This window comes from Lasioglossum baleicum, chromosome 11 (assembly GCF_051020765.1).
Source record: "Lasioglossum baleicum chromosome 11, iyLasBale1, whole genome shotgun sequence".
Classification (NCBI taxonomy): Eukaryota; Metazoa; Arthropoda; class Insecta; order Hymenoptera; family Halictidae; genus Lasioglossum; species Lasioglossum baleicum.
In genome coordinates this window covers 15,480,718-15,508,476 of record NC_134939.1, presented here as the reverse complement: position 1 = coordinate 15,508,476, position 27,759 = coordinate 15,480,718, and the positions used below count along the sequence as shown (strand labels likewise).

The window sequence follows — 27,759 nt, the reverse complement described above, 5'->3', positions numbered from 1 at the left end:
TCCCCACCACCGGGCCCCAAGAAAACTGGACAGCATGGTCCAGACCACGAGATCGCCAGGTAAAGCCAGTTTACGCAACGCTTCCGTACGCGAAGCATATACGGTGTCATCCAGCGAGGATATCCCCGAGAGTCCTAGCGATTTCTTTCGTAAAAGTTTCGAAAAGGAAGCGATGGTATCCTGCGACAGAACCGACGCTATCTAACAATGTTCTGACCTCAGGATTACCGATCCGTGCCGCGTGTCCCGAAGTAATTCCCGCCGCGAGGATATCGGTCCTGTCACCGAGATATCGTCCTTCGATGAGATGACACTAGCCTAGACAGAGAGACGCTGCTCGATCTCCGGAACAGTTCCACCATATTATGTTCTAAGAGTCGTCGTCGTCGCCCGCGACAATATCCTCGAGAGACAGAGAGAGAGAGAGACACGGCAGATCCCGACGAGATCGAAGTAGATTCGCGAACGAAAGAATGTCAACCTACGCCAGCTTCCAACAGTACGATCTGTTGGACTCCGAGGGCTACGGATCGGCGAGTAGTCCGGAGTCGAATCCGCGGAGCTGGACGCACCAGGAGATCTATCCACAGCCGCCGAGGTCTAGGGGTAGCAGCTGCGGGAGTGTCAGCTCGCTGGACTGTCAGAATCGCGAGTACCAAGAGATCGGCGGGCCGGCGAACGACAGCTTTCACGTGTCAACGGCCGGTCTGAATTTCGTCGAGTTCTATGAGGGTTACTATCAGCAGAAGGGTTGTCGAGCTGATCACCAGCTGGACCACCAGCCGGCGAACGGCGGCGGTGCGAGGCCGCCGGCGAAGGATCACGCGAAGATCGTGTTTAGGATGAACGAGTGCATGGAGAACGTTTACGACTGTGTGCCCGGTGGTGTCAAGTTCACGAACGATGTCCCGGACGGCGAGCAGACCGCGGGCATCTCGCCGAAGCTGGAGCAAGGTCCGGGCAACGCGTTGCTTGGCAATTCAAGGTGCGACTTCGGCCCGGCGAACCAGCAGGAGAGCTTCCTGCCCGCGAAGAGTTACGGTATCTTGAAGCCCGATGGTTTTTTGCCTAGAAATAACGGCAACCCGTACGGGCAGAGGGGCGACATTCTTTATTTGGGCGCCGCGTACAGCGTGCAGAGGAACGAAAGCTACGCCGCGCAGAATGGCCAGGGCGGCAAGTGCGTGCCCTCGCGGTACCACCAGAAAAACGACTCGGTGCTGCACGTCGCGTCGATGGACTACAACGGCCAGAAGACCAAGGAGACCATGCAGAAAATCAAAAACGGCACGCCCGGCATCGAGGTGCTCAGGAAGAGGAGGCTCGCGGCGAACGCGCGCGAGAGGAGGCGGATGAACAGCCTGAACGACGCGTTCGACAGGCTCAGGGACGTCGTGCCCAGCCTCGGCAACGACAGAAAGCTCAGCAAGTTCGAGACTCTGCAAATGGCGCAGACATACATCGCCGCGCTCTACGAGCTCCTGCAGAGGGAGTGAACGGGGTAATCGTCGACTAGACGGGCTCTAGGACGGAGGGAACTCCTTTAACTCTGGGACAGTGCCGGCTGAAACTGTTCCGAGTCGGGCTCTCAGCGTTACGGTGACCGTTCGAGTGCCATTTCTGTCGGTTAGATTACTGAAGGTATTATCGTACACAACTTGTTGACGCTCTTCTTAGCCCTTCATATCTCGAATGAAGCAAAATTGTACAAAGTTTGATACCTCCGGAGGCCTGAGGGTGCCAGGCACTCTCGAATTGAATGAAATCGTAAAAAGTCTAGGCCTGATCGCCTCGTACTGATATTTTAATGGCACCTTTCGGACAATTGGGGTGAAACGTTAACGTGCGCGTTCGTTGGCACGCTCTCGTACTAAATAAAATTGTAAAAAGTCTAAGCAGGAATATTTGAATGGTACCCCTTTGGGACAATGAGTTCCTTGGCACTCTCAAATTGAACCAAATTAATGGTGCTTTTGAGACAATGATGGTGAAACGTCTGCACTCGAACGGTTAGAGAGGACGTCGACGCACCTCTGGAAAGTGCGTTCGGAACTATGCCCGGATAAATGACGGGGTGAATCTACAGACCCAGCCGTGCGTCGGGTTAACGGGAAGATCAGAGCACTGAGAGCAACAAGTATTCTTCGTCCGATGGAATGCTCGATCCAAGTACAAAAGATATGTATTCAAAGTCGCGCTATTCGCCCGTGCGCGACTTCGCTCGCAAGAGGAACGGCATGGCACCAACTCGTCGACGAAGAGAAGCATCAAGCGCATCACCAAAACCGGCGTCTCTCAAGGTTTCCAGTTCTTGTAACTGGAGCAAGGTTTTTTGGACCGTCACGGAGTCTTAAATTGCGAAGAGACCGGCCTCTCGACGTCGACCACGAAGCCCCGTTGTTGTTCCTCGATCGACGAATAACCATCTTACCGATAGGTGAACCGCCGACGTTCCCGACTCAGTGCTAACAACGATCCAGTCGGACGATCTATCGCCGATCGATCGGCAACGTTAATCGAACCGAGAACGTAAGTAAGAAAAAGCATAAGCGTTGTTGATGCATGGGGGAGAGCTCGCGAGAAACTAACTGTACCTAACGAAACCCTCGTAACCGACATCTTTAGCATTGCCGAGTGGCTGTTCTTGTAATGATCTCATACTTTCAGCATGTAATCGTTAGAGTCCCGTATTGATCGGCTTGTAACGAACACATTTTTCTTTTATAAATGCAAAGAATTACTGGAAATCCGGTTCGACATTCTACCACAATTTTTTAGTTCTTAATTGTATCTTTTCCTGGAAGATTGTGTGTGTTTGTAGTGTTCTTAAGGTTGGAGCATTTTGTCTTAAACATTTTCTTTGCGAGTATGCATTGATATGAAGTACAATTTTTTGTGTGGAAAGTGTACATTCGCGAAATTCCGAGTGTTTCAAACTTTTGAACGTAGATGTGTATTCAAGAAATATTTTCAACGACGCAAATTGTTTATTTATTCTATGTATCTTTTCCTGGAAGATTGCGTGTTTGTAGTGTTCACAAGGTTGAAGCATTTAGACTGCGGATTTTATGCATTTATGACAAAAATGGATACGTACAATTTAAAACAGTGGAGGTATTAAAAAGATTTAAGGCCACCAGTGTATTAGTTTCACAGTAACAAGATAATCAAGAAAAGAAGTTATTTCTTCCCTTAATAATTTTAATAGAGGAGAAATCATACATTGACATCTTCAATTTTTAAAATTTTCCAACAATTCTGGAATTTCATCAACTCAATTTTGCTATAAATGCATAAAGATCTACTCGTCATTTAATATGAAGGATAAATTATCGTATGGAAAATGTTTATTCGAGAGATTGTGTGTTTGAAACTTTTGAACGTAGATGTACAATCAAGAAATATTTCCTGAAGAACCATCCAACCAATGCGACTTCGTTTCTGAAAAATCGTGACAAATTGGTGCAGCTGCGTAAATAGACTTTCAGATGTACGAGTGAAAAGGGTTACCCGTGTCAACGATTACTCATAGTTGTTTGGGAAAAAGATTCCCCGTGTTTCGGCCGTCGCGGATAGTTTAATTAGCAATAATTGCGCCGCGCGGACGCGGTGTACGACGCTCGGCGCTAATGCTTTTTCCTCGTGAGAGAATGTTACCGGATTCCGGCAGATTTTTCAGCAGATCGAAGTGCGATAGTGTCGATGATGGGAAAACAAAACGAGTCCGACCAGCTTAGCACATTACCGTCCGCCGTGGTTGCACGGCAATCTCGAACAGATAATAATTCACTATTGTAAAAATACATATGAAAGATATTTGAAAAATCATAATTAACAGACTCGGTACTTCGTTTTTGGTAACTGCTTCATTCACTGCAGACAACAATGTTTCTGTGAATTGTGTTGGATCAAAATTGCTTTATCATGTTTTGGATTTTATGCGGTTATGGGAAAAATGAGTTGATGCAGTTTAGAGTAGTAGAAACAAAAACTTCAGACTGTTCATAGATTATTAGACATTATTAGACATAGTTAAAACAGTAAAAAGATTAAAATTCAGCATTCTTAAACATGTTAAGAACGAAAGTAATTTTCTATTTCACTCGAGTTTGTTGTAATTCAGGTAGACAATTTTTATTTTACATAAAGATCCGCTGTCTATCGGTAACACGATTTTAACAACGTAATAATTTGTACACTCAATTCTTATTTGGACAGTACCAGAATAGACGTGTGAATCAGTATAATTATGACAATATTAGGATACTTCATTAAGTATCCTGCATCGACATTAAGTCAGACTCGTGATGAAGATTCTGAACTAATGAATATGTATGTTAACATTTCCTTTAAAAATTAAATTCTATTTTGGTTCTGTTCAAGTACAGCTATTGAACATATAGGCACATAATATAATACAATTTCTAGGGAATTACCAACTACAAGAAAGTTCTAATCACCGAAACCGTGAAATAAATCGTAGTGTAAGGGATTAATCCTGTAATCCTGTGTAGTAATCCTGTGACACAGGAGCTGACATTTCAGCATTTTATTTAGAGTACGCGGAAACCTATTTATAGGTGACTGGACGGTAATGTGCTATTAGCGCGGAAGATGAGATTAGTAGACTTTGGGTGTACATGCGAAGTCCTGTTTTCATAGACACATTTCAAGAACAAGGAGTCGTGCAAGCTGTTTCTCTTATAGTCAGTTCCAGTAGACGAAGAGTATTCTCAAGCTTTATTCAATTCTACTGGATTGTTCTTTAACACGTTGACTGCTGTCACGTATGGATGACGAAATTATTTGTCTATATTTAACCCTTGGACTTTGACCTTTGGATTTATTTAACCACTTTTTAAAATAATTTTTGAAGATACTTTCTTTTTATCGTTCCTAATACAGATCATTTAATTAATTCACCAGTAAACGGCAGTCAGGGTGTTAAAAATTTTGGATGAATTGCACGATGATAGTCTACTGATCGCTATCGACAGAGAAAATAAGATGGAGTGCTGATAGGGTTCGATTGTAAAATACGAAATTGCCGAGAGAGAGGCGTGCAAGTTCCGAATTTGAACTGTAAATAGGCTATCGTGTATCGTTTTATTGTTAAACGTAGACTCTGTGTAAATATCCGATTAGACACGATTAAGTTATTGCGAGGCTGTATAGATAATTGTGTACATATAGAAATACAAAGGGATCTCCCGATCGCACTGATCGATCACACGACTGCAACACCGTAAAATATTAACATTATGCGAATAAGACATTTGCGTTAGTGAGACTGTACAGTAGAATTCGATTTATCAAAAGCTGTGGGTGACGAATAAGTATGAAATACTGGTACACCTATAAATCATTTATATAATTTAACTTTTTGACTATTATTAGTAAATAAAATATACATTAATTTCTATTGAATCTTATGCTCGACATAAAATTACAAATGAATGAAAATTTGTTGTCTTCACGACTATATTTAATGAATAAAAGTACGTATTCAATTCCATCGAAAATCTTATGCTCGACAATTTCTAGCAAATTTTTATTCATCTAATGATCACTAAATATTTATATAACGAGTATACTATGTACCGATAAGAGCTTATTGTTAATCTTAGGTAGAGTTCACTGGGCATTTAGAAAGATTTCATCGTGATAAATCGAGTTCTACTGTATTTAATTGTAAAACATTTGTCGTTAATCGAATGCTCCGAGTTCGTTTGTTTATAACTAGCGATCGCCTGCGTGCGAGCATGGTTTGAAGGTTGAATCCTTGTGAATGCGTCGACGACTAATGTAAAGTTCAGGAACAATGTAATGATCGAGGCACCTCGCAATTTGTAAGAAACGACGAATTCCACGGTCGAATAAAGGTTTCCCAGGCATACCAAAGAATCCGTAGGTGTTAAGGACGACATTGCGTTGCCCTGATTGTTTTTCGACTATGAATAAATGCATGTCTTTTTGACATTGAATACAGAGAGAAATTCATTAACCAACCCTTCACTCCCTTCCCACAATTTTACATTTATTGTTTCTAGTCTAGGGTAGTTTTGAATTTTTAATTTGGGAATAGAATTTTTATGCAAAATAAAAACAGTTCGAATTAATTGCAATAAATAAATATAGACATTTATTTTTTTAATAATTTTAGTGGGTTGGAGATGATTCAATATTGAGCAATGTCAATTGTGCAAAATAAAAATTGTTCGAGTTAATTGAAATATATGAGGGCAACATAGACATTGATTTTTTTCTTAATAATTTCAGTGAGTCTGAAATAATATAATATCGTTTTTAAACGTTTCAAATCACGTAATGTCAACTATGCAAACTAATCTCAAAGTAGATTGATACATTATCACTGATTATGCTAAAACAAAGATATATTTTCACTGTCTTGTATTTGACCATTTTTCTCATAATGTAAAAAACTCGCATTCCATATGTAGATCAGAAATAGATTGCTAGATTAAATTACCAGATTAGATTATCAGGGAATTAAATTATTACTCAGAGTTTTGCATGCAATTATATTTCCTCGAGTTTCAACTAATTCAATTAGATTTAATAGGCTGTTCAGAGGGAAGAGTGTTTTACTTATTTTATCGATGTTACAAAAACCAAAATCATAATGCAAGTCAGCGAAACAACGTTATATTCGTTCATCACGAGACTGAAGAAACTCCAGCTGAACCAATGCACGCATCAAGCCATACAGAAAGCAATAATCCTGAAAGCTTACAGTATAGTCTGAAACTTCCTAGATGACCGACAAATTTAATAGCACTTGTGGGTAAGTTGGCTCGAGCTGGTCTTAAATGAAAATTGTTGGTGCCCAACGTTACTAACAATAACTGTAGACCGTGAAAACTGAACAGGTAAAATACAAAATCAATATCAGAAGATTTGTGTTCGATTATATTGTTTGTATGTCAATCATAAGTTCTGTAAAAGTTCATAACTTTTTAATGCTTTGTATCAAAGAATTTTAAGCAAAAGATTGTTGATTGTTGTCGCGTTTTCAAGGTCTTTTTTAACTGATGTCAATGATGCGGTACAAATATGATCTTCATATGACCTCGGACTAGAAAATTGATGATAAAGCAATAATAACTTCAAATTTTATTTTATTATTATTTTATTAAATTATAAATTATGATCTTGAGCAGTAACACAAATATTTAAACGTTTTGCAATTGCACGTTCAATTGTTTCTGTTGAAATTGATCTACGAGATCTAATTATTCTTTCTTTCTTCCTGATTTTCTCTCTATGTAAAATAAATCAAATGTTTACTATAATTAGTGATCAGACAGAATTACAAACGTCGACCTTCAATGCAAGATTTCTCCGCCAAGGTTTCTCATTGCAGTATCGTCACAAATAATTGAATTACATCGGGATAAGATTTAGCTTCGGCTGCATTACCGTAGTTTCCAGCAAAGGCGCGGAAGACCTGAGCGCAGTCAATTCTCAGTTTTATTCGGTCCCGGTAGTGTTCCTCCCGCAATTAGAGATATGCAAAAATCGCGGTACAAATGGCGGCGGTCGGCCACCTCCACTTAGCAGTCAATCACAATTAAATACAATTTTGCGCGGGCTGCGGGACTCGGTAATGGTGCAAAAAGAGAGCAAATTGAAATCTCCTAGCTGACAGAATGATAGATGGTGCCGGCCAGACGCGAAAAGACCGAGAACTGGAAAGAGAGGGGAAGAAAGAGAAATAGTGGGAGAGGGAGACGGACGGAAGAGAGTCACCTTCCTTCCTTCCTCCTCGTGGTGTGAGAAAGCTGCTCTTCTTCGTTCCGAGTCCAGGAATCGCGAGGACGAAAACACAAAAGTCTCGAGTCGCGGCTGACGTTGCTTTGCCACCGGCAGGCCGATTTCTCCGGCTAATATCGCTAATCCTCTTCATCCGGAGAAAATGGCGATCCGTCCTTAACGGAGAACAACGCGCATTGATCAAGAGAGAGATTCTAACCTGCCATTCAGCGGATTCTGCAACTGCGATCCTACGTGACTACACGAAATCCTCAGAGACAATTAACATTGTTTTCTCCTTCTGGTTATATGTAATTTCAAATGAAATGCAATCTTCATTAGGCGCAGTTACAAAGTGTATGCACTCGGTCTAATCATCGATCAAAATCGTGTTGCCACCCCTGGCAAAAAGTTATTCGAACCAGCTAGCCATCTAATAGGAAAACTCTTCGTAGGGCGAACGAACGCTTAGGTTGCATGTCTGCTGATATTAAATGAACTGCTATTAGGGTATGTAATTCCTTCAAGTACCGGACATATAAGGGGTTTTTTAAAAATATTTTATACGTCTCATTAAAACTCGCAAGTATCCGATGGAATGAACGAACTTGTCGGAAGAAACTTATTTATTTAACATAAATTTTCTTGGATTAATGTTAGAATTGATCCTGCTCTGACAACTCGAGAATTGAGTGATCCTGTTTTTACAGCTCGAGAATTGAATGACCCTGGTTTTGATAACTCGAGAATTGAATAACCCTGTTTTTGACAACTCGAGAATTGGATGATTCTTTTCGACAACTCGAGAATCGAATAACCCTGTTTTCGACAACTCGAGAATTGAATGACCCTGTTTTTGACAACTCGAGAATTGAATCCAATAATTTGCACAACAGATGTCGACGCGACCCTCGTAAACAATTAATACAAAACTATGAAAATAATTCAAATGAATGTAATTAAATGACATATGTATTTCGCAACTATAATTTCAGGGATAATTCAATCGTAATTCTGCAAAGCGTTCTAAAAATCAGTAACGCTCGGACCAAGTGGAAGTTCCCTTGCGAATCAAGCGGATAATCGAGGCGTCATTGAATCAAAGAACCCGCCACCTCCGATCTGCACGCACATCCATTTCCATCTCGCCGCTTCCTCAATTAGGCCGATAGACATTTACACAATTCATTGGTCAATTAAAGAGAGGAGGCTAATTATTCATTGGCTCGTTTGCGGGAATCCGGTCTCCCTTATACAGTGTAGCACAGGTAAATGAGGGTGCGACAGCGGTACGCAAGGTAATATCGAAGCGGGACGCCAAAGGTCCTGCATGGGCGGTCCTCTCCTCGCATCGACTCCCATCTTGGCGCATCTCAGCTACGTCTGTGTGCGCAAACTGTGCTCGAACGTCTTCATTTGTACTGCGAGTACAAACGTAATGATCGAGGCACCTCACAATTTATGAGAAACAACGAATTATCAACTTTTACCGACGATTACCAACTTTTAGAAGGGTTTCAATGACATTTTGACTTCTGCCCAGTAAAATCGCGTCCTCGAACCACTGTGTGTCCGTGTGCGGAAACAATGCGCGCAGGGGGCGATGATAAGTGCACGCGGAACGTCTTCATTTGTGCGGCGAGAGCACATCAGCCGTGTTTCACCGTCGCGTCGCGTCTCCGGAGTTGGCGTTCGAGCCGGCGCTATTCGTCTTCCGTCCGGGATTTTTCATGGCTCCGTAATGAAAGGATACTGGATACGCTTTAGGTCCTTCGTAATAGTCGAGTGCCGAGTCCGAACGTAGAAAAAAAAAAGCAACGGAAGAAAGAATTACGGAGGACTAGAAGCAAGCCACGAAGACCGGGGAAAGAAGAAAACGATGTCCGAGCAGTAAAGAGACTCTGGAAATACTGGAAGTTTTTTATCCGACGGGGAAAAAGGGAATTCGCTTCGCGAGGTTTTGTTTATTCGTGCAGGGACACGTAGCCGGCGTGTACAGGCTTTCGAAAAATTATGGGTGATCACCAGCACGGCGGGATTCTACTACGGAACGGTGCACAGTAGGTCTGGGCGGTCGATCTAGCAGTTCATTAAGATTTTTGCACTATTTGGAAATTTAAGGGTACCCCCCCCCCACCCCCTACAATACAACAATGTACGTCGTTGCATTCTTTTTGACATCAGTTACAATATTATGAAATCAAAAATATATATCGATCTTTAAAATTAAAGGTGACCTTGATCTTTTATAGAATGAACAATTTTCTTTAAATTTTTTGTACTGAAATTTGTAGACCGCTAAATGTTGATTAACTTCTGCTTAAAACATTTTTTACCACGTTTTTATTAGCTCGCTTTCTTGTTTGTCTGTCCGTCTGTTTGTTTGTTCGGTACAAATTTTGCAATTGATTTTAAACTAACTCCCCAATGAGCTAGAGACTTGAAGTTTTAAACATAGCTTTTTAAAAAGCCTACGTTTAGAATAAACGATAATCCATAATGGTATTCATGAAATGTTGATTTTTAAATGCTTCTACAGTTTTTAATAAATCGTATTGATTTAACCGTTTTTTTAATGCGTAAATATACGCATTCGATAAAAATCAGTATCCACTTAAGTATAGGAAGGTGGAAATGATTCTTGCGGGATTATACGATACAAGGAAAAAGTATACTGAAAATATTCCACTTTGAAAAAGTGCTATTTGGGACTCGAAATATATTCCTTGTCAAAGGGAAATAACTTCGACAACTTTAATGTAATTCTCCCTAAAATTAAGATATGCATTTTCAAAGTAAAAGAATGCTCTTCACTTAAAAAACAAATTTTTAGAAATATTAAATAAGGCGTGTATGAAAACGGATTCAATGATGCATCGTCCAATAACCTTCAGACCACCGACAAGGTCAGACGTGGACCGAAACAGTCAGAAACGCATTTGAATGTCTCGGTCCGTAGTCCTTCCTCGGTGATCGAAGTGAAAAACTATAGTCTTCGAAAAATCAGTCTGGCAAAAAATATAGCCGCTATTTTCAAATTAAGTCTCGCGCGCCGCGCCGTTTCTATTCATTCCAGAAATGCGCAGTTTGTTTCTTGCGTGCAGGTCGTGAGATTATCATAACTCGCTTCTAATTTGCGGACCAGCGACGAAGAAGTTTTAAAGAAACTAAAGGGTCGCTTTCGAATAGCGCTCTTCAAATTATGGTGTTTTCAATAGTATCGAAACGAGTTGAGGGAAGATCATCGACCCAATAGCACAATAAACAATGCTATTTTTTGGCTCGCCGCGGTTGCCTTTTCATAGTCAGAAAACTATATGCAAATTGTATCAGTTGAAATTTTACCATGATTACACGTTCGAATATTAAACTACTGTGCTCCGTCGCGATGCATTATGGTTTCAATCTTTAAACGATGCAGAAACCTGCTAAACTAAATCATAAATATTATTTTTTCTTTAAATTCTATTAAATCTTTAAATATTAAACATATTTCACAGTCGATATTAATGTAGAATTTCATATTATTTTTCAAGACTATTTCAAATATCCCCCTTTAATAAAGATAATTAGATTAAGAATAAGAAGTTAGATATTTGTTTATGCATTTTCCACTCTTATTTCATAGTAATTATTAAGTTGATACGTTGTTTATTGAATTTATATTTACTTGTACCGGTGTAATAATATTTTACTATTAATTAGTTTTCTCTAGAAATGGTTCCAAACGTGTTAAAAATAGTTCAAACTGTAAAGAACTGATACCGTATTAAAAAATTTTCATTTTGAGCCGATTTTACCAATAAATAACATACAGCTTGCTGCTAATTTTGTAGTGTTTTATCGAGTAATATAATGAATTATAGCAAGTCTATCTAATGTTACAAATCAATTATAAATTTTTCCATATTTCTGCATTCTGCGTTCCATGATTGGTCGAGTCTCTCGTTTTTTATTCGCCGTTCGGTTTGCTTGCAACATTCAATCGTAAGCCTGCGCGAGAGATAATTATACAGATTTTGTGGTGCGTTTGTACTGGATGATCGAAAACACTCGTAAGTATACTATTGGACCACGGAGATTAGCGAAATCGATCCAGCTCGCCTTCCATAATTTCAAACGCCGGGGACTATAGACAAAGGATGATCGCGGTGCATAAAGATGCATATTCCGGTTCGACTTCGAGCACGACGACGCAGAACCGCCTAAACCTAAACTGTTCCTTGAGGCCATCGACATTTTCGAGGAAGTCTAGGATTTAGCTGCGCCGACGATTTCGTGGCATTCGTTACCAACCCGAAACCTAACTCAAAAATCCAAACCACAATACGAATTTTTATAATGCATTCAAGTCAACTTACCAGAGAAAATAAATAAAATCTTTCCTGATTCAGGCAACAAGTCCAGGCGAAGTAGTGCTGGCACTGTTTACCGCCTCTGACACAGATTGATTTTAATCTGAAAAATAATTTTAAAAATAGAATTAATTACGAATACAAACTTAGGAAAATCTGTAGAGAAAAAAGTGAATGATTAACATAAGATTTTGTATTTCAGTTTACTATATTATGAACTATAAAGAAATCCTTGTAATATTTAAAAAATAATTTGTTCTTACGCCTTTCGTCGTCTTTGCTCGGAATATCTTTTCTCCCAGATGGCCAACTGGTGTACGGGATTCCTACAAATCGAATTAACTATATCAAAATTTCAAAAATATAATAAACTGTGATGTATGTATTCTCTAGGGAATGGCGATCCCACATTTCAATTTTTGTGAAAATTAACACAAAATGCCAGATATTTTAAATTTAATGACTGAATTTCGGTAGAAAATTTTTTAATGTTTTATACCCTGTACAAGAAGTAAATAGTTATGAGACCCAAGAATATAGCTATTTGTTTATTTACAACAGTTCCGGAATTAAAAGTTATGAATAGATTGCGGATGTTTATGCAAAATAAAAAGTTTGTGCATCAATTGCAAGAAGCAGGGGAGCTAAATATAAATCTATATTCTTCATTAATAATTTTAATGTGGTGAAAATAATATATTAATACCCTGAAAGTGTTATAATATTTTCATTGTTTTGAGTCTGATTATGAAATATAGAATTCTTTATGAAGTCAAGCTCTCAGACCTTAACCCAATTCTGCAAAATTAGTGACACGATTATTATTCATCGAGTATTATGTACAAGGCACCGTGAATTTTCATACTTCGGTGCAAACATTAATGGGTTCTCATGTTTGAAAGCATAATTCATACTCATCTCCACTTGACGAGCTTACCCCGAGCAATCCGCATAATTGCAATAATAATAGTAATCACGATAATGACGGTTTACTTTATTGTGCGGGGAGTGAGAGTATTAACTTCATTATCGCGGCTTGTAATCGTCATTCACTGAAACACTCGAAGGGCGTCGCGCCGCGGCGTGTCTAATTCGAGGGCAAATTGCACGCGCCGAATAAAACCGAAAAGTTTCACGTGAAGGACCGCAAAATGAAATTTTGGGAATTTTTCCGAATACGGATTTTATCGACTGAAATTCGTCTTCAATTAATTTCTAGGAAGACAACCGGTCCCCCTCAGTAACTCAGCAAGATTCCTATAAGTAACTGGGAGTGGATTCTCGCTGAACCTAATAGAATAAGGTAGCTAACATCGCATAATGTTCAGTGCACCTCGCCATTCCTTTAACGTATATTCATCGTCGAAAATGAATAGGCAGGGAAAACGGATTCCTGCTTAACAGACGATTTTCATACCGCGTGACTTCTTTCTATGTAAATCGAGCATTTCGAGTACTTCAGGACGCAGCAAAAGGACACTGCGGGAGGTCTAAAAGAAGAGCTTACCGGTTGCGCCGTGAAAGCTGTCGAGAGAATAGAGCATCGAAATACATTACATCAAGTTAATAGAGGGATGTAAGAGGTGCACAAGCTCGATCCTTGCCGGCCGTGAATCCTTTTCCACTGGCGGCATATCGAGGTCTGGAAGTTATGCGCCCGTACCTACTGGAGGCACGTTAGGTACCCCCTTGTACAGGCAGGAAAAGATAGGGAGAGTGAGTGCGTTGCCTGGTATCAATTTGTCTGGCTGGTAGCAGGTTCACTCGACCAGACGAAGGTCGCTTTGTGCGAGCCGCTATCCGGCATTCTATCAAACCCAACAACATTCACTACAATCGATTTATTCTCCCAACGGCCGCGTAAGATACCAATTACCTGTAACGCATACGCTACTCACCTTCGAATGGAAATCGGGAGTTAAACGACCAGCACGGTTTCGTACGCGGCGGCAGAACTTTTGCCGCCGCCGCCGCTGCTGGGAGAAGTTCGATTATATGGCGACACTTGCTAGATTCTACCAAGTCATGATTATAGCCCCATTTCTATTTTAGACTGCTGGATTTTGAATCACGAATTGCCCGTAGAACTACGCAGGAAGTTGAATTTTCTCATTCCTTGTCGGGGATACTTGTTGTACCGATCGATACGAGACGCGCAGTGGGGTATTTGGTCATTTGGTCAAGGTCATAATATCGTCTTAACGTCGGCTATAACACTATGAAATCGAAAATGTATGTTTTTATTGGTTATTTTACGTCGCTCTTAACTGCCAGGGTTTTTTCGCGACGGTACCTACAGTTTTTATAAGGTGGGTTCCGAACCACCTTGGGCACCACAGTTTAAATGGCACGAGGAATATAAAAATGCATTTTAACACTTTACCTACCGGAAGCCTATCAGAGCTGGGGAAAATAATATTTTAAATAGTAAATAGTAAATAATCCTATTTATTTATTTTAAAAAAAGTATGTGTACAACTTTGAAAATAAAATATTTTGTTTGATGCAGTAATTTTTGAAAATAAAATAATTTATTTGAGGCAGTAGTTTTTTTGAAAATAGTATTTTATTTGAAGAATACTGAGAATATTTGTTTTTGTTTCTATTATTTCGTGTTTCAGATTGTTAAAATAGAAATATTAATAGGATTTTCAATAATTGCGCTGCACCAAAAGAAAGCATATAGAAATTTTCTTTCGCATTACAATCTTAAATGAAACTATTAGATGACGTTATTGATTATTCAACTTGAAGATTGTAATAGCATTTCTTGATTATTATTCCTTCCCACCCTCTGCTATAGAGTTTTATTGATCTCGAACAAACTGGTACCCCAAACTGATCTTCCTAAAGGTATTGGATTGTAATCGCGTGCATATAAAACGTAAAGAAAACATTGTTCCGAAGATATTTTTCTTTCCGATCACATCCTCCAGATTCCCACGATTCGCACGATCCCGTACTCCAACAGCAATTATCAATTTAGCCACGGGTTACCGATCTTTCCCTAAAAAGAAAGGAAACACTCGAAGAACCTGAAGATCGCGACGATTGGCCAAGTGAAATCATTTTGTTGCGTAAACCGAAAAATAGAGGAATATTTTACACGTGATGTCTCTCTTCGTGTTGAACGTTACCACGGACGAGTGTCCGATAGAAATCGGATAAAGATGAAGAAGGCGCGTGGATGGTGAGGAGCCGGCACGTCCGCTATTTAATTATCGACGCGATCGGGAACGGCCGTAAATTCGCGATACGCGATACGGATCGACGGTAAATCCGTGGCCCCGATCTGTTATTATGACCATACACGCTTCTGACCGCGACTATTTATAGGGCCCAACTGGATTTCGATTCCACGGAGCGATACGCGAAGCCGAAGGCAAAGCCGTATCGTTATCGACCCGGTTGACGCTGATTGGCCAATGATACTGACTTCAGCATTCGCTCGCCGAATCGTTCCGCTGGCTGTTATTAGTTTTATTTCTATCGAACGATATTTCGTGGACCATCATGCACCGCAGAAGTATAGCGGCACGCAAATTTTTCAGATTTTGGAACTGTTGAAGAACTATTCAGGAATACCAAGTACAAGATAGCATGATAAATAACGAACTTATAAGAAATATTGAAGAGTTGTCTGTGTAAAAGAGAAGAAGATAACTTACGCAATATTATGATAACATTAAAATATGCGGGGAAATATATTTATTTAACAGGTTGACCATACTGGCCGTGTGTGAGTGACACAGTTCATCGTCTGTCTTTAAAAATTAATTGTGTTCGTAATATAGTTGATTAGATCAAACTTTATTAGCAGAGGGTACATTTTAGATTTGATAAATATAGTATATATTATATGTTGAAAAATTATGTTGAAGTTTCTATTTCAAAGGAGTTCCTCTCGACCTTAAGGAAAGCCTTAAAGAAGCTAACCCAGACCTTAAAGAAGTCCGAGGAAGATCGAAGGAAGTTTTCAGATTCTACTATATGATGTAGATAAAATATTTTTATCAATGGAACGGGTGATCGCACGTGATTAGCTCACTAAACCCATGCCATGCCGGAGCCATTCGTGACCCGTCGCGGTAACAGAGGCGACTAGCTCGAGCGACTATCAATACGATTAGTGAAATATTGGCGTGGATAAGAATTCGCAGGACAGCGAGGGTTGAAAGACTCTAATAAAAGCCCCGAAATCAAAGAAACTCGGTCTCCAGTGCAGTCAAATGCGTGGCTAACCGCGCGCGTTTCCTTCCCGGAAGCTCGAATCCTCTTCAGAAATCTTCATTTCGAAGCGACTTTCGACGGTCTAAAAATTACGTCTATCGCCGGAGTGCACGTTCCACGTTTTCTTCGTTTTATCCATCATTTCTGTCGTGCACTTCAGCGAGCCTCTAGACGACGAGCAGAGAGAAAGAACAGAGAGACGAAGGGGGCGAAGAAGAAGGAAGAAGACACAGACAAAGATAGCTTCCGTGTTCGACTCGCAGCGCGAATGTCTGCGAGCAAAGTTGAATTAATGATCGCGGGGCCGCGTATTACTGTCCCTGTTCCCCGTTCGTTTCGCCGATTCTTTCTCTCCCCGCAGCGTTCTTCTTCGCTTTGTCTGCCGGCGGCTTGAACAGCGGGCATCACACGGCAACGGTTACGTGGTGACAGTGCGAAAACGCACGGTCAATGAATCGGACGTGGATGACGCGCGAAAGAGATGTACGCTGAACGCCACTCCATCAAATTATAGCACCGTGGACACTGCTCGGCCCGTCGAACCGTTAAATCGATTAATCCCAGAAGGAATGCACGAATCACCGATGCGCGTTCGCTACAGGCACGCAACGCGATCTTCCCGAGGTCTCTCGTCTCTCTCGTCTCGTGCGCTTCTATATACTCGATTGGCCGCTCTGTCAACCTGACGCGATGTCTCCTCGAGTAACTACTATCCCCGGCAGACAGTGTTTAATCACAACTGCTAACGCGATCGCTGAATGGATGACTTGCGCCTCCATTAAACAACGAAAAACTCTATTGTTTCGATGTTAACCCATTTGGATCTACTGCTTTGCTAAATATTCGGTTGGCAAGAAAGTCATTTCGGTATTTTAAGGTGAAATGAAACCGAATTTCTTTGTTCAAGCGACGAACATTGCGTTCAAGTGATCACTCGAATATTTTTTTGCGTATTCTTTTTGGCAAAAAATCATCGAACAAAAGCGGCCAAGGTCTAGGTGCACGGCAGTGCACCAGCCAAGTTCTAGCACTACCTCCTTTTACACGAAACAACGTAGCCGTTTTTCAGAGGCATATAACTCGGCACTGGAGGCAGATGGAGAGATGTAATTTCGTACACTTGTTAAATGCTATCGTGTCTCACTATTGACAAAACATTAATCTTCCAACAGTAGTAGGCTCCGAGATATAGGACCTCAAAAATCGCTTTTGTCACTGACTGACTGACTGACGGATCATCAAAACCTTTTGGGTACTTCCCATTGACCTACAAGCGTGAAATTTGATAAATAGGTCCACCATAACAAACACTCGAAGGAATAATTATCAAAGTTTGAAATTTTACACCTTAAAGGAGTTGTATAAAGCAATTGTTCTACAGGTCCAAGTAGAGATGCCAAGACACGTTAAACTAGTAACAGACGAAATAACAGCGCCGACGGACGTAAAAATCGCGTGATAAGGGGATGTTTGCCCAGAGGTCATCGTCAGCCACACCTGCCGGTATCGGGATCGGGAAGGGCCGAGCTTACAGGGTGTAGGTGCTGCACGTCGTGCGAACTTGAGATTCTAAAATGCGCCCGAAGCCGACGGACACGCCTAGTTAAGCCGTATGATGAATGCGCGGGAAGAAAAGAGAAGAACGCGAAAAATCGGCGGCGGGCCCGTAGAGAGTGCGTTGAAGATCGGTGGCAGATCCCGAAACTGATTTGCCGGCGTTACGCGCGCTCCTTTTTTCGCATGGCGCATGGTTGCATCTTCGCACCTTGACCGCCTCTGGGAATGCAAATTATTATTCGTTTCTAGTAGGGAGAAGACCTCTTGCCTACTGGAACCCGTGACTTATCATGCTTAATTACACGGTCTACCATTGAATTATTGCTGTTTTACAATATTAAAGAGGTTCCAATTAACCGGGCTCCCTTGATCTGCTCTCGTTTTCTCCGGGGTAACATCCTGCTGGATCGGATTCACTTTTAATAACGCGTTCCCCGCGTAGAATCGAGAGTCGTGCATTTATCTCACACGCATAGAAAACGTTGCATATATTCGCATTGAAATTACGGACGTTGATTATATATACGCCTATATTTAAATAATAGACAGAGAAGGTGTTCTACTACATATACGAATGCGTGAAATTAAAGGGTTTGCATGGAAATGAATTAAGATATGTATTTATTAATACGCGCAGTATTAATATTGTAGGTAATATGTAGGTTGTTGCGTCCCGGTCGAAGTCGATACTTGAAAAATAATATTTATGACGGCTATAATTTTTAGCACGAAATTTAGAGTTGTGATATACTAGATATTTCAATATATTCGGTTAGAAGGAGCATACCAGGCTATACAAGATGTAATGATGCTCTCGGCGCATTGGTTCGATCCAATTTTACTTCAAAGCAACTTTGCAATTTAAATTAAACTTTCGACGTTTCGATCTATGTTTAGATTATTTCCAAGGAAAATAATAACTGCGTTTACTTAGTGAAATTATTTTAACTTACTTTGGAACAGCACGTGTTTTGTTGTTCCAAAGTAGTTAAAATAATTTCACTAAGCAAAAGCAAACTTTATCCTTTATCACATTGGTTATAATTCGGTCTCAAATTCTTCATTACCAGTTCTCATACGCCATTTTTCTTCTATCCCCGATACCCAGCCGGTTGGTCTTTTTGTGCGAATGGCACCGTATCGCCGGTGGCGCGTGGAGGGCTAAAAGGATGTCGGGGATAGTAGTTAGGACAGTCGAAAAGGGCTCGAAGCACGGAAGATACATAGCGCGATGCCTTCAGCCAACACCGACCCATTTCTCTTTCGCGGGCCGCGGTTCTTTCTCTCGTTAACGTAGCGGTATCATTCTTTCATCCATGGTGTGCATTTAAGCGCCGCCGGTCCCGTTGCGCTGATTTCACTAACGAACCCGGCGATTTATATCATCGGGCCGAACCGTGTCCGCGGTAGGCGAACTCAAACTTACCGTGGGTTCATTGTTAAACGACACCCGGCAGCGCCACGGTGGATCCTTATCGTTTGCATTCGCGATCCCATTGCCCATGGACAGGCCCGCATTACGATGTCCATTCGCCTCGGGCTACTTCTTCAAGCTTGACCCACCACCTATAGCAGCCGTCGAATCAAACTGCTAACTTCTAGATATAAAAGTTGTTTATACAGAATATATTGTACGTGTGCTAAGAATATTAAGTAGGGGAGACACCGGGGCTACAAGATCCCGAGGGAAGTTATGTACGTTTTTAGTTCAAAATGCTCGACTTACATTCTTTAAGTGTAATTCTGTAATTGTCATGCATTATCATTGAGTACACTTTCAATTCTTCGTCTTGAAATTACTTTAGTGCACAGCGATCCTTGTCTTTCACATCGAAATTGCCATTTTTAAAAATTTGTTTATAAAACACTTGAATAAATTTTAATTAAGAAACAATTTACTTCAAAGAACTCCGAATTTTCTGAAGCAATTTGAAGAAGTATTTGAATAAAATAATTTGATTTGAATAAAATAAAATACGACCCTGCTAAAGTATAATGTGTTTTTAATTTTGAGCACTCGTGTGCATTAATAAGTACATTTTAGTAAACTTATTATGTAAATAAATATATTAGGTTTTCTACCGAGAGAAATACAAACGAATGTTAATTCGATCTTTTCTACATATTAATGAATCCTGTAACATCAGATAAATTTGAATGCCGTTGTCCTGAATCCTGATGAATAATTAAATAAATCATTCGCGGATTGTAATACGAGAGAAAGTGGCAAGTGTGTGTAGAAATCTATAGTCAAACTCTTTCTTTAGTGTTGGTTTCTTTCTATCTTTTGGAACAGGTTTCAAATTATATTTTCTCTAGGCAGTGAACTAATAGACAATATTAATTATATTACTGTACTCCGGGAAATGGAACAAAAAATGAAAAGTGAATGTATTCAAAGGTGATTGCTTTCTCCGTGATAAATCATAATATCACAAGCACGAGAAAATCTTTGAGCAGTCTTTCTATGATTCCAAGAGTTTCACCGAATGAATGACGCATGTACCGTAAGGTTGAAGAAATTATAAGATTTGTAGCGTTAAGATACAGAGCGAGAAGATATCGTGCGATTGTGTACCTGAGCAATCCATGATGATTAAAGTGAAGATTTTAAAGACAAACATAATAAAGCGAGTCTCCATACGAAATAAAAAGTTTCTTCCTGCATTGAAAAATAATTCTTAATAAGTTTAATATGTTGATAATAATATACCAGTATCTCTAAATTCTTCTAATGTTTTTACTGTTTTAAACTACTCATCTTTGTCATAAATGCATATAATCCGCTGTCCAATAAATAAGTCTACAATGTATAAGATAATATTTGCATCAGACTACTGTATAAATTACTACTGTATGATTTCTTGCGACAGTTAACGATTTTCGCGCAGCACGTCATCAAAGTATAGTCCTTTACGAACATTTTTAAAGAAATTCCAATTGAATCTATGAAAAACTGAGTTGTCGGCAGATTTTTGTCCAAAAAGATCGGTTTCTCGCCCACTCTGCGGCGGTTCGAATTAGTCGAGGTTCTCCTGTAATGGTAATTTCCCTCGAAAATTGATAGCAGCGTAGATGATAAGATTTGCAGGATGGAGCTGCTAGGAACCCCCGAAGAAATCGAAAGGATCGTTACGGTGCTCGCGAACGCCCCCGATCGCGGGTCAAAAGCTCTTGTGGCAAGATAGTAAGTCAGAGTTAAGGTAGGTCGGGGCGTAACCCAGGATCAAACAAGTCAATAACTCGTACCGTGCCTCCTCCACCTACAATGAGAAATCGTAGTGCGGCACAATGAATGTGGGTGCCCGCTGACGTATCGCCGCGCCACGCTCGGCTCGGCGTGGCACGGCGCGCGCTCGTTCGTGCGTGTAGCCACGTGTGCGCGCGCGGATATGTCTTCATGGAATCGAAAGGCCGTACGACGCGACATTCCTCGTGTCCGCGGGCAGCGTAAAACAGTCATCGAGCCGCAAAAGTCTCGCCCGGCGATCTAATCGAACGAACAGAAAACAGAGAACGCCTAGAAGAACCGGCCCGCTCTTTCAGTACACTGACCTATTACTATCGCGCGTCCATTGCTGCGCCACACAGAGACACGCTCCGCGACAGTACCATGAGACGCTGCGCGATGTAAATCTAGATTATGACGAAGAATTTTCCCGTTGAACCATTATCATGGTTCGATGTGTAACTTCTGAGCAATTATTTGAACATTTTATTTAAAACGACAAGAATATCGCGCTTCTCTTGATATTAGGCGCGAACACGAGGCAGGTACTTTCATTTAGTTAATGAATGATCTGTAAAGAATTCTAGTGCAGAAAGTTTACGATCAAAAATGCTATATACTTATAAAAAATATTATTAAACTCGAACGAAGAATAAAATTCTACGATCAGATATTCCAAGCAAAACTTTAAATAAATTATTGGATAGCGTTGGTAGAAAATGTCCTTCAAAGTTTACAAGAACAAAAATCACAAGAACAAGAAGAAAAACCTAAAATTATAATTATTCCCAGTACGCAAAATTTTAAATAATATTTCCTGTTAATTATACGAGGTACCGAATCCTATGATTTGATCTCGCGCGGCGAAAGAAAAAGTGTACTCTGACTAATAGCCGAAGACTAGGCTCGGCAAGATAATAGGAGAAACCTTTGACGCCAGTACTAACACAATAATCATCGAGGATGGGCCGGCATTGCTTCGGAGGAGGAGGATCCAGTTATTTTGTTGGCCGGCAGCTAGCGATATTATTTTTCGCTGTCCGGCCGTTACGAGGATGGGTCCGTACGACTGCATAACGCGGAGCGTGGCTGCGTGAGGCACGAGACAATAATAATTCATCGCTTCGGGGGCCGCAGCACGCAGCCCATGCTCGCGATTCTAATCCTTGGGCAATTTGCACAGAGCTCCGTAAAATAAGAAACCCACGAGAACAGCCATAGAGTCTCTCTCTCTCTCCACGAAACGATTCGTAGAAGAGAGATTCGCAGCGCGTTCGTCGCGCGAACTCCGAAAAAAAGGGACGGACGTCTACCCCGCCGGATGTCCCTCCGAAAGTGACGGTTCTGCGGCTTTCTCTCATGTCTGAATGCGACGCGAACCAGTCGTCGCACATTGGTCCTTTTCATCGATTCAACTGGCCAAAGGAAGATTTCAAAAATTTTAACAGAAACCCAGTTTATGAACATTTAAGAAAATCAATCGATGTAATACGAAATCAAGTGAAATTCTTTTGGAATTTCGATTTAGCTAACCATTTTCATAACGGCACACATCTGCTAAACAGACTCATCTCGAAAAATCGAATCTTGTTACTAAAACTGCAGCGTAATCGCTGTGCGAGTACCATAATGAATAGAAATCAGGCGAAAGAAGAGGGCGAGGATAATTCGTTGGCACCAGGGGCATCTTCGAAGCCCCGTTTTGACAAGTTCAAAATACTTCCAGGGAAGAGGAGCCCGATGCGGGGAACCCTTTCACGGGATGGACAGAATTCTTTACAGGCGGAGTGATGTTAATCGCCGCGGTGGACCATCAAACGAACGTTTATCCGTGTCCAGGCAAATTCCTAGAGAGGTCAAACACCAGAGATCGGACCGAAAATGTTTCAGGTGACGCCCGGGGGGGTAGCGAGGTTGCCGGGGCGAGTAAATCTTCCTTAATAAACGGCCCTGAGCTATCACGAAAATGGTCCCGAAAGGGGTCCGCGGGCGAGGACCGTCGCCGTCTCTTCCCCGTATAGAAGACGACCAAGCCTTCCTCGACTGGCGCTTCTTCGGCGTGTCTACTGTGCTCCAGGGGGATTTCGCTCGACAGCGAAGAAAACCGACCCGAGAAATATCGGTGATCGTCCAATTTGTTTTTTTTCGGCGCGAGATGTCGTTGCACCGGAGCTGAGACAGAGCGATTTAATTGACGGTGGTGTGCGCGCCCACCGGAGAATAACCTAGCGTAACAACTTAATGGGGGTTCCCCCTCCCACCCACGAGGGCTGCCCTGCAGCCGACCCTTACGGGAAGCGTGTCCGCGAATCGCCTTTAATCCTAACCCCTTTATTTGCCGAGCTAAAGGATACCGAAGAATTCATTTGTAACCTGGTCTTCTTCTTTGGTATTTTCTAAGCTATGCGGCACGGTACTTCAACCCTTAGGGTTGAATGTGCCGGCTTAGCTGCTTGTCTAGACGGCGTCGAGGCAGTCTCGTAGGACGTGGCCCCTTTGCCCTACAATATCGAGTCAGACTCGTGATAGAGATTCTGAACGAAGTGCAAAATTATTGCAGCCCCTTCTTAGTCCCCTGACTTAAACCTCATTGAAGATTTGTGGGATGAATTCGACTGCAACTAGCTAAAAAGAAAGTTTGGGACCCAATCCAGATCTAATCTTTAACGAGAAATGTTGTTCGCCAACAAGAACCGATTACAAGAGTCACATTTAATTGTACAAGCTATAAATTTCAATTACTTCAGAGGCTGATATGCTGATGAGAGACAATAAATACACATCGCGCGTTCGTACGTCTGTACATAATTAAAGTTCTTCCACATCGGGTTATGATGTAATTGATCGATTTCACGATAAGGCCGGCCGTGCCGCGCCATGTCAGATGGTGCACAAACAAACCTTTACCGAATAGTGGTAAATTACACCCGTTTTAGTTCTAGCGATAGCACCGTGTTCTATGCAAGTACATGCGATGATTGTGCACATAATTAACATTAACTGTACCGAGCAGAAAATGTGACTGGTATAAAAGTTGTTTCGAAGCTGAAAACAAGGAGTTATCTCCTTAACATGGCACTGCTTTGTTAAAAATTAATTATAGCGAAAGATTGCGGCACATACGAATCTTTTCTGAACGAAATTTCTCTTTAACCATTTATTTCGAATGCTTACAAGCGTCGTACCTTCATTTTCTTTCTTATTGAAAATAATATAACAGCATTTTGAACCTCTTCTAATGTTTTTACTGTTTTAAATAACGCGTACTCAATTTTGTCATCAATTCATAAAACCCGCTGCCTAATTATGACGCCCTTGGTAGAAATAGTGTTGGTAGACTTTGTTTATGTATGTGTGTAGACCGGTTGTTATACAGCAAGGAGTTCAGAAGCTATGGTAATTGATACATGTATATGTATTAATGTTTCGAATCTAATTTGACTATTTTAAATTTCGGAGTTTTCACAGAGAATTCGAAAGTACAGATCAGATCGCGATCCCACTTATTATTCAGTATTTGGGTTCATTACTATTCGAGATGCAGCCGGCCATTACGCAACTCTTCGCGTCCCGTGAACACCACAGATTGATTAATTGATTACACACGACCGATTTTAATTTCGAAAGCGATGTAAACGTAATGTATTACTCCTACAAGAGTAGAAAGTGCAAATGAATTATGCCTCGGTGTAATATCGTTAAATGAAGGAGCAACGGTCGTACTGCGAGATGTAGACGTACAGATAACGCGAATTAACGTATGTACTTCCTACACAAAGACACGAGATTACGATTCGTCGTCACGGAATAAATGTAGCAGCAATATTACGTCGTTTTCGTTCGCTAGGGAAGAACGAATCGCATTATTCTACATCACTGGAACGGTCCGCGGATGCGAATTATTTCCCGATTCAATGCGGTTTTTGTGAATCGACTGAGAATCACAGCTCTGCGGGTTCACTGAATACTTTAACACTTTGATTGTCATGTCACCTACTCGTCCGCAACGCGCCTGATCTGCAGATAAAAATTAACTTCTTGCAGGGTGTAGGGTAAAGGCTGATAATATGGAACACTGGATTTTAGCTATAGCTGCCCAAAAGTACAGCAATTTTGTCCTTTCTTTTTAAATGAAATCGTTGGAGGTCGATAAATGTATCTACTTATTGGGTGAAAACCCGAAGATGCGAAAATCGACAGTTTGGCATAAAGTATCTACCATGGAACACTTAAAAAGTCTGTAAAGAAAATTGGAAGGACTATTTACTTCATTACCTGTTAATATATTTTCTTCCTGGAATTGATTGCAGCCTTGCATGTTAGGCACGTGAATCATCGACATAATCTATCATACAATATCATATTATATGGAGAATAGATAATATATGTTGCTACCATTTTTCAAAATAACTTGAACAATTCGGGTATTCGTAGTTTTACTTGTGTAGTTGATTAACGACGTAGCAGTTTTGTGTTTCACTATCTTTTTTGTTGTAAATGCATAAAATCCGCAGTCTAGTGATTGATGGACAGTGGATCTTTATTAAATATAAATTTATTGTCTGTCTTAATATGTTTAATGGAATTTTTAAATTCTTCCAACGCTTTTACTGTTTCAAATTACAACTATTCACTCATGTCATAAATGCATAAAGTCCAGGTTGCCATGAGGCTGAATAAATAAGTATTATTATTACTAAAACAATGTAAACAAATAATTTTCTTTCGACATCATATGGAAACATAAATACACGTAGAGCGTCCTACCTTTTTGCCCCTGACTGTATGCTTCTCCGTGAACAAGGTCCAGACTAAAATCTCTGAACCGGCCACTGACCTTCCCCACGATCACTCCGCAGATCTGTCGCGATTCTGCACACACGAGATACGCACGATGAAGGTCGTGTGAATGCTTAAGCGCGCGATCTTCTTCGTCCCTGGAGCGAAAGAGACATTCCCCGTGATAAAGCGAAGAAAACCAAGTACTCGGTAGTAGGGGGTTAACTAACATCTCGGGACGGAGAACTAGAGGCACAGCAATTAACTCTAGTTCCATTATCTTTGTCTTTCTTTCTTTCTTTCAACCGTAACTGCACTTTATACCGCTTACATTCATGTTTTCTAGTCCTGCTGGAGACCGGTTGATTCGCGAGTCACAATTACCATCTGAATTATCACGTAATCAGTATTATCATGATAAGCACAAGCTTAGGGCAAAGTATTAAAAAGTATTCTAATGCATTCTCATGCTACTTAAACTTTTCCTAATTTCCACAAACCGGTGGTCGACACACTATTTTATATCCAGTTGTCCTTCGTCTCATTTAACAGTAATTGTTCACAGTAATGGATAATTTTCTTCCATTACATGCAAGGAGAAGTATTAGCGCTCACTCTGCTGTAGATGACATAAAATTTTACAAGTAATTTTACAGTAATACCGCGTTATATGTCGTTAGCTGTTCCTTCAATAGCCAGAGGAGATACGGCAGGTAATTATGACGCGGTACTAATCGACGTCTTACCGTAAGACAGTGTTTCCCAAAGTTTCGACGTCTTCTATAACTGTCGTAACACCGAGTATCCCCCGTTAAGAACAACCGGTGTTAAGTAACAGGCGTGTATATTGTATATATCCTTTGTACACAACAGTAGACTCCCGCTACACCAGGAGTGTTGCACTAGAATCAGTGCGTGCCCCCTCCAAACTCTATCTGTACCCCCAGGGGTGCGGGTACCACACTTTGGGAAACACTGAACTGTATTTACTGCATCTTGTGCAATCAATCAATAAAATTTACACCCCCAGTTTTATACATCAACACAGGAGTCTCAGATTTGCTGTACACTTACGCTCAGGTAGATAACATCGATTACGGATTTTTGTACGAACTAAAAATTGCATCGATTGCAAGAAATAGAAACTAAATGGAACGTTGTTTCTTCCCTTAATGTATTTATAACAAAAATTAGTAGGTATAATTTAGAACAGTGAAAACATTAGAAGAATTTAATATGTTATACATATTATTTTCAACCTTTTATCCATATTGACAAAGAAAATAAATTTCTATTTCATTCCACAGTTTGTTATAATTTAGGTAAAACATTCTTATTTTGCTTAAAGATCCACTGTCTAATTATAATAGAGGAGGAATCATACACCGACATCTTGAATTTTAAATATTTTCCAACAATTTTGAATTCCATCTGCTCAACTTTGCTATAAATGCATAAAGATCCGCAGTCTAGCAGTTCCAGTCGACTGAATAAAAAAGATAGCGTTACGAATGACCGATGAATAAATCAATTTCCGAATAGCGATCCCTGGTTGGCAAGTTAATAAGTTTTGACAGCCGTCAAGGTCGGCTGAAATCGGACGAATAGGTTAAACAATCAGTTCGAAGGGATAACTAGCCGGCAAGGAAGAACAAGGCTCTATCCCCCGGATAATGAACATTCTTCGTCTTCCGACCATCTCCTCTTCTTTATCTGAACCCCTTCACCGATCCTCTAGTTGACTTATTCCCGCTCATTGTCGCCATTCCAAGCTGGCCATCCCGAGGGAAAGAGACAACGAGAATGCGACGAACAACGAGCATAGCTGAAGAAGAA

The 27,759-nt window shown here is 40.8% G+C and overlaps 2 protein-coding genes across 5 annotated transcripts in view; one reads left to right on the top strand and one right to left on the bottom strand.

Annotated features, from left to right (window-relative positions):
* The window catches only part of LOC143213543 (electron transfer flavoprotein subunit alpha, mitochondrial-like), a 99,666-nt gene that overhangs the window by 15,370 nt on the left and 56,537 nt on the right, over positions 1-27,759 (bottom strand). For 3 of the 4 annotated variants that reach the window (XM_076433486.1, XM_076433488.1, XM_076433489.1), the window contains exons 5-7: positions 19,342-19,481; positions 12,392-12,454; positions 12,135-12,231 (exon numbers count right to left, since the gene is read on the bottom strand). The gene's annotated coding sequence lies outside the window, so the exon portion shown is untranslated. The remainder of the gene's footprint in view (positions 1-12,134; positions 12,232-12,391; positions 12,455-19,341; positions 19,482-27,759) is intronic. The other variant, XM_076433487.1, reaches the window with a different exon arrangement.
* On the top strand, positions 72-5,998 carry LOC143213548 (uncharacterized). Its single transcript, XM_076433496.1, has one exon. It carries the CDS (start codon positions 474-476, stop codon positions 1,494-1,496), a length of 1,023 nt encoding a protein of 340 aa, XP_076289611.1. The 5' UTR covers positions 72-473; the 3' UTR covers positions 1,497-5,998.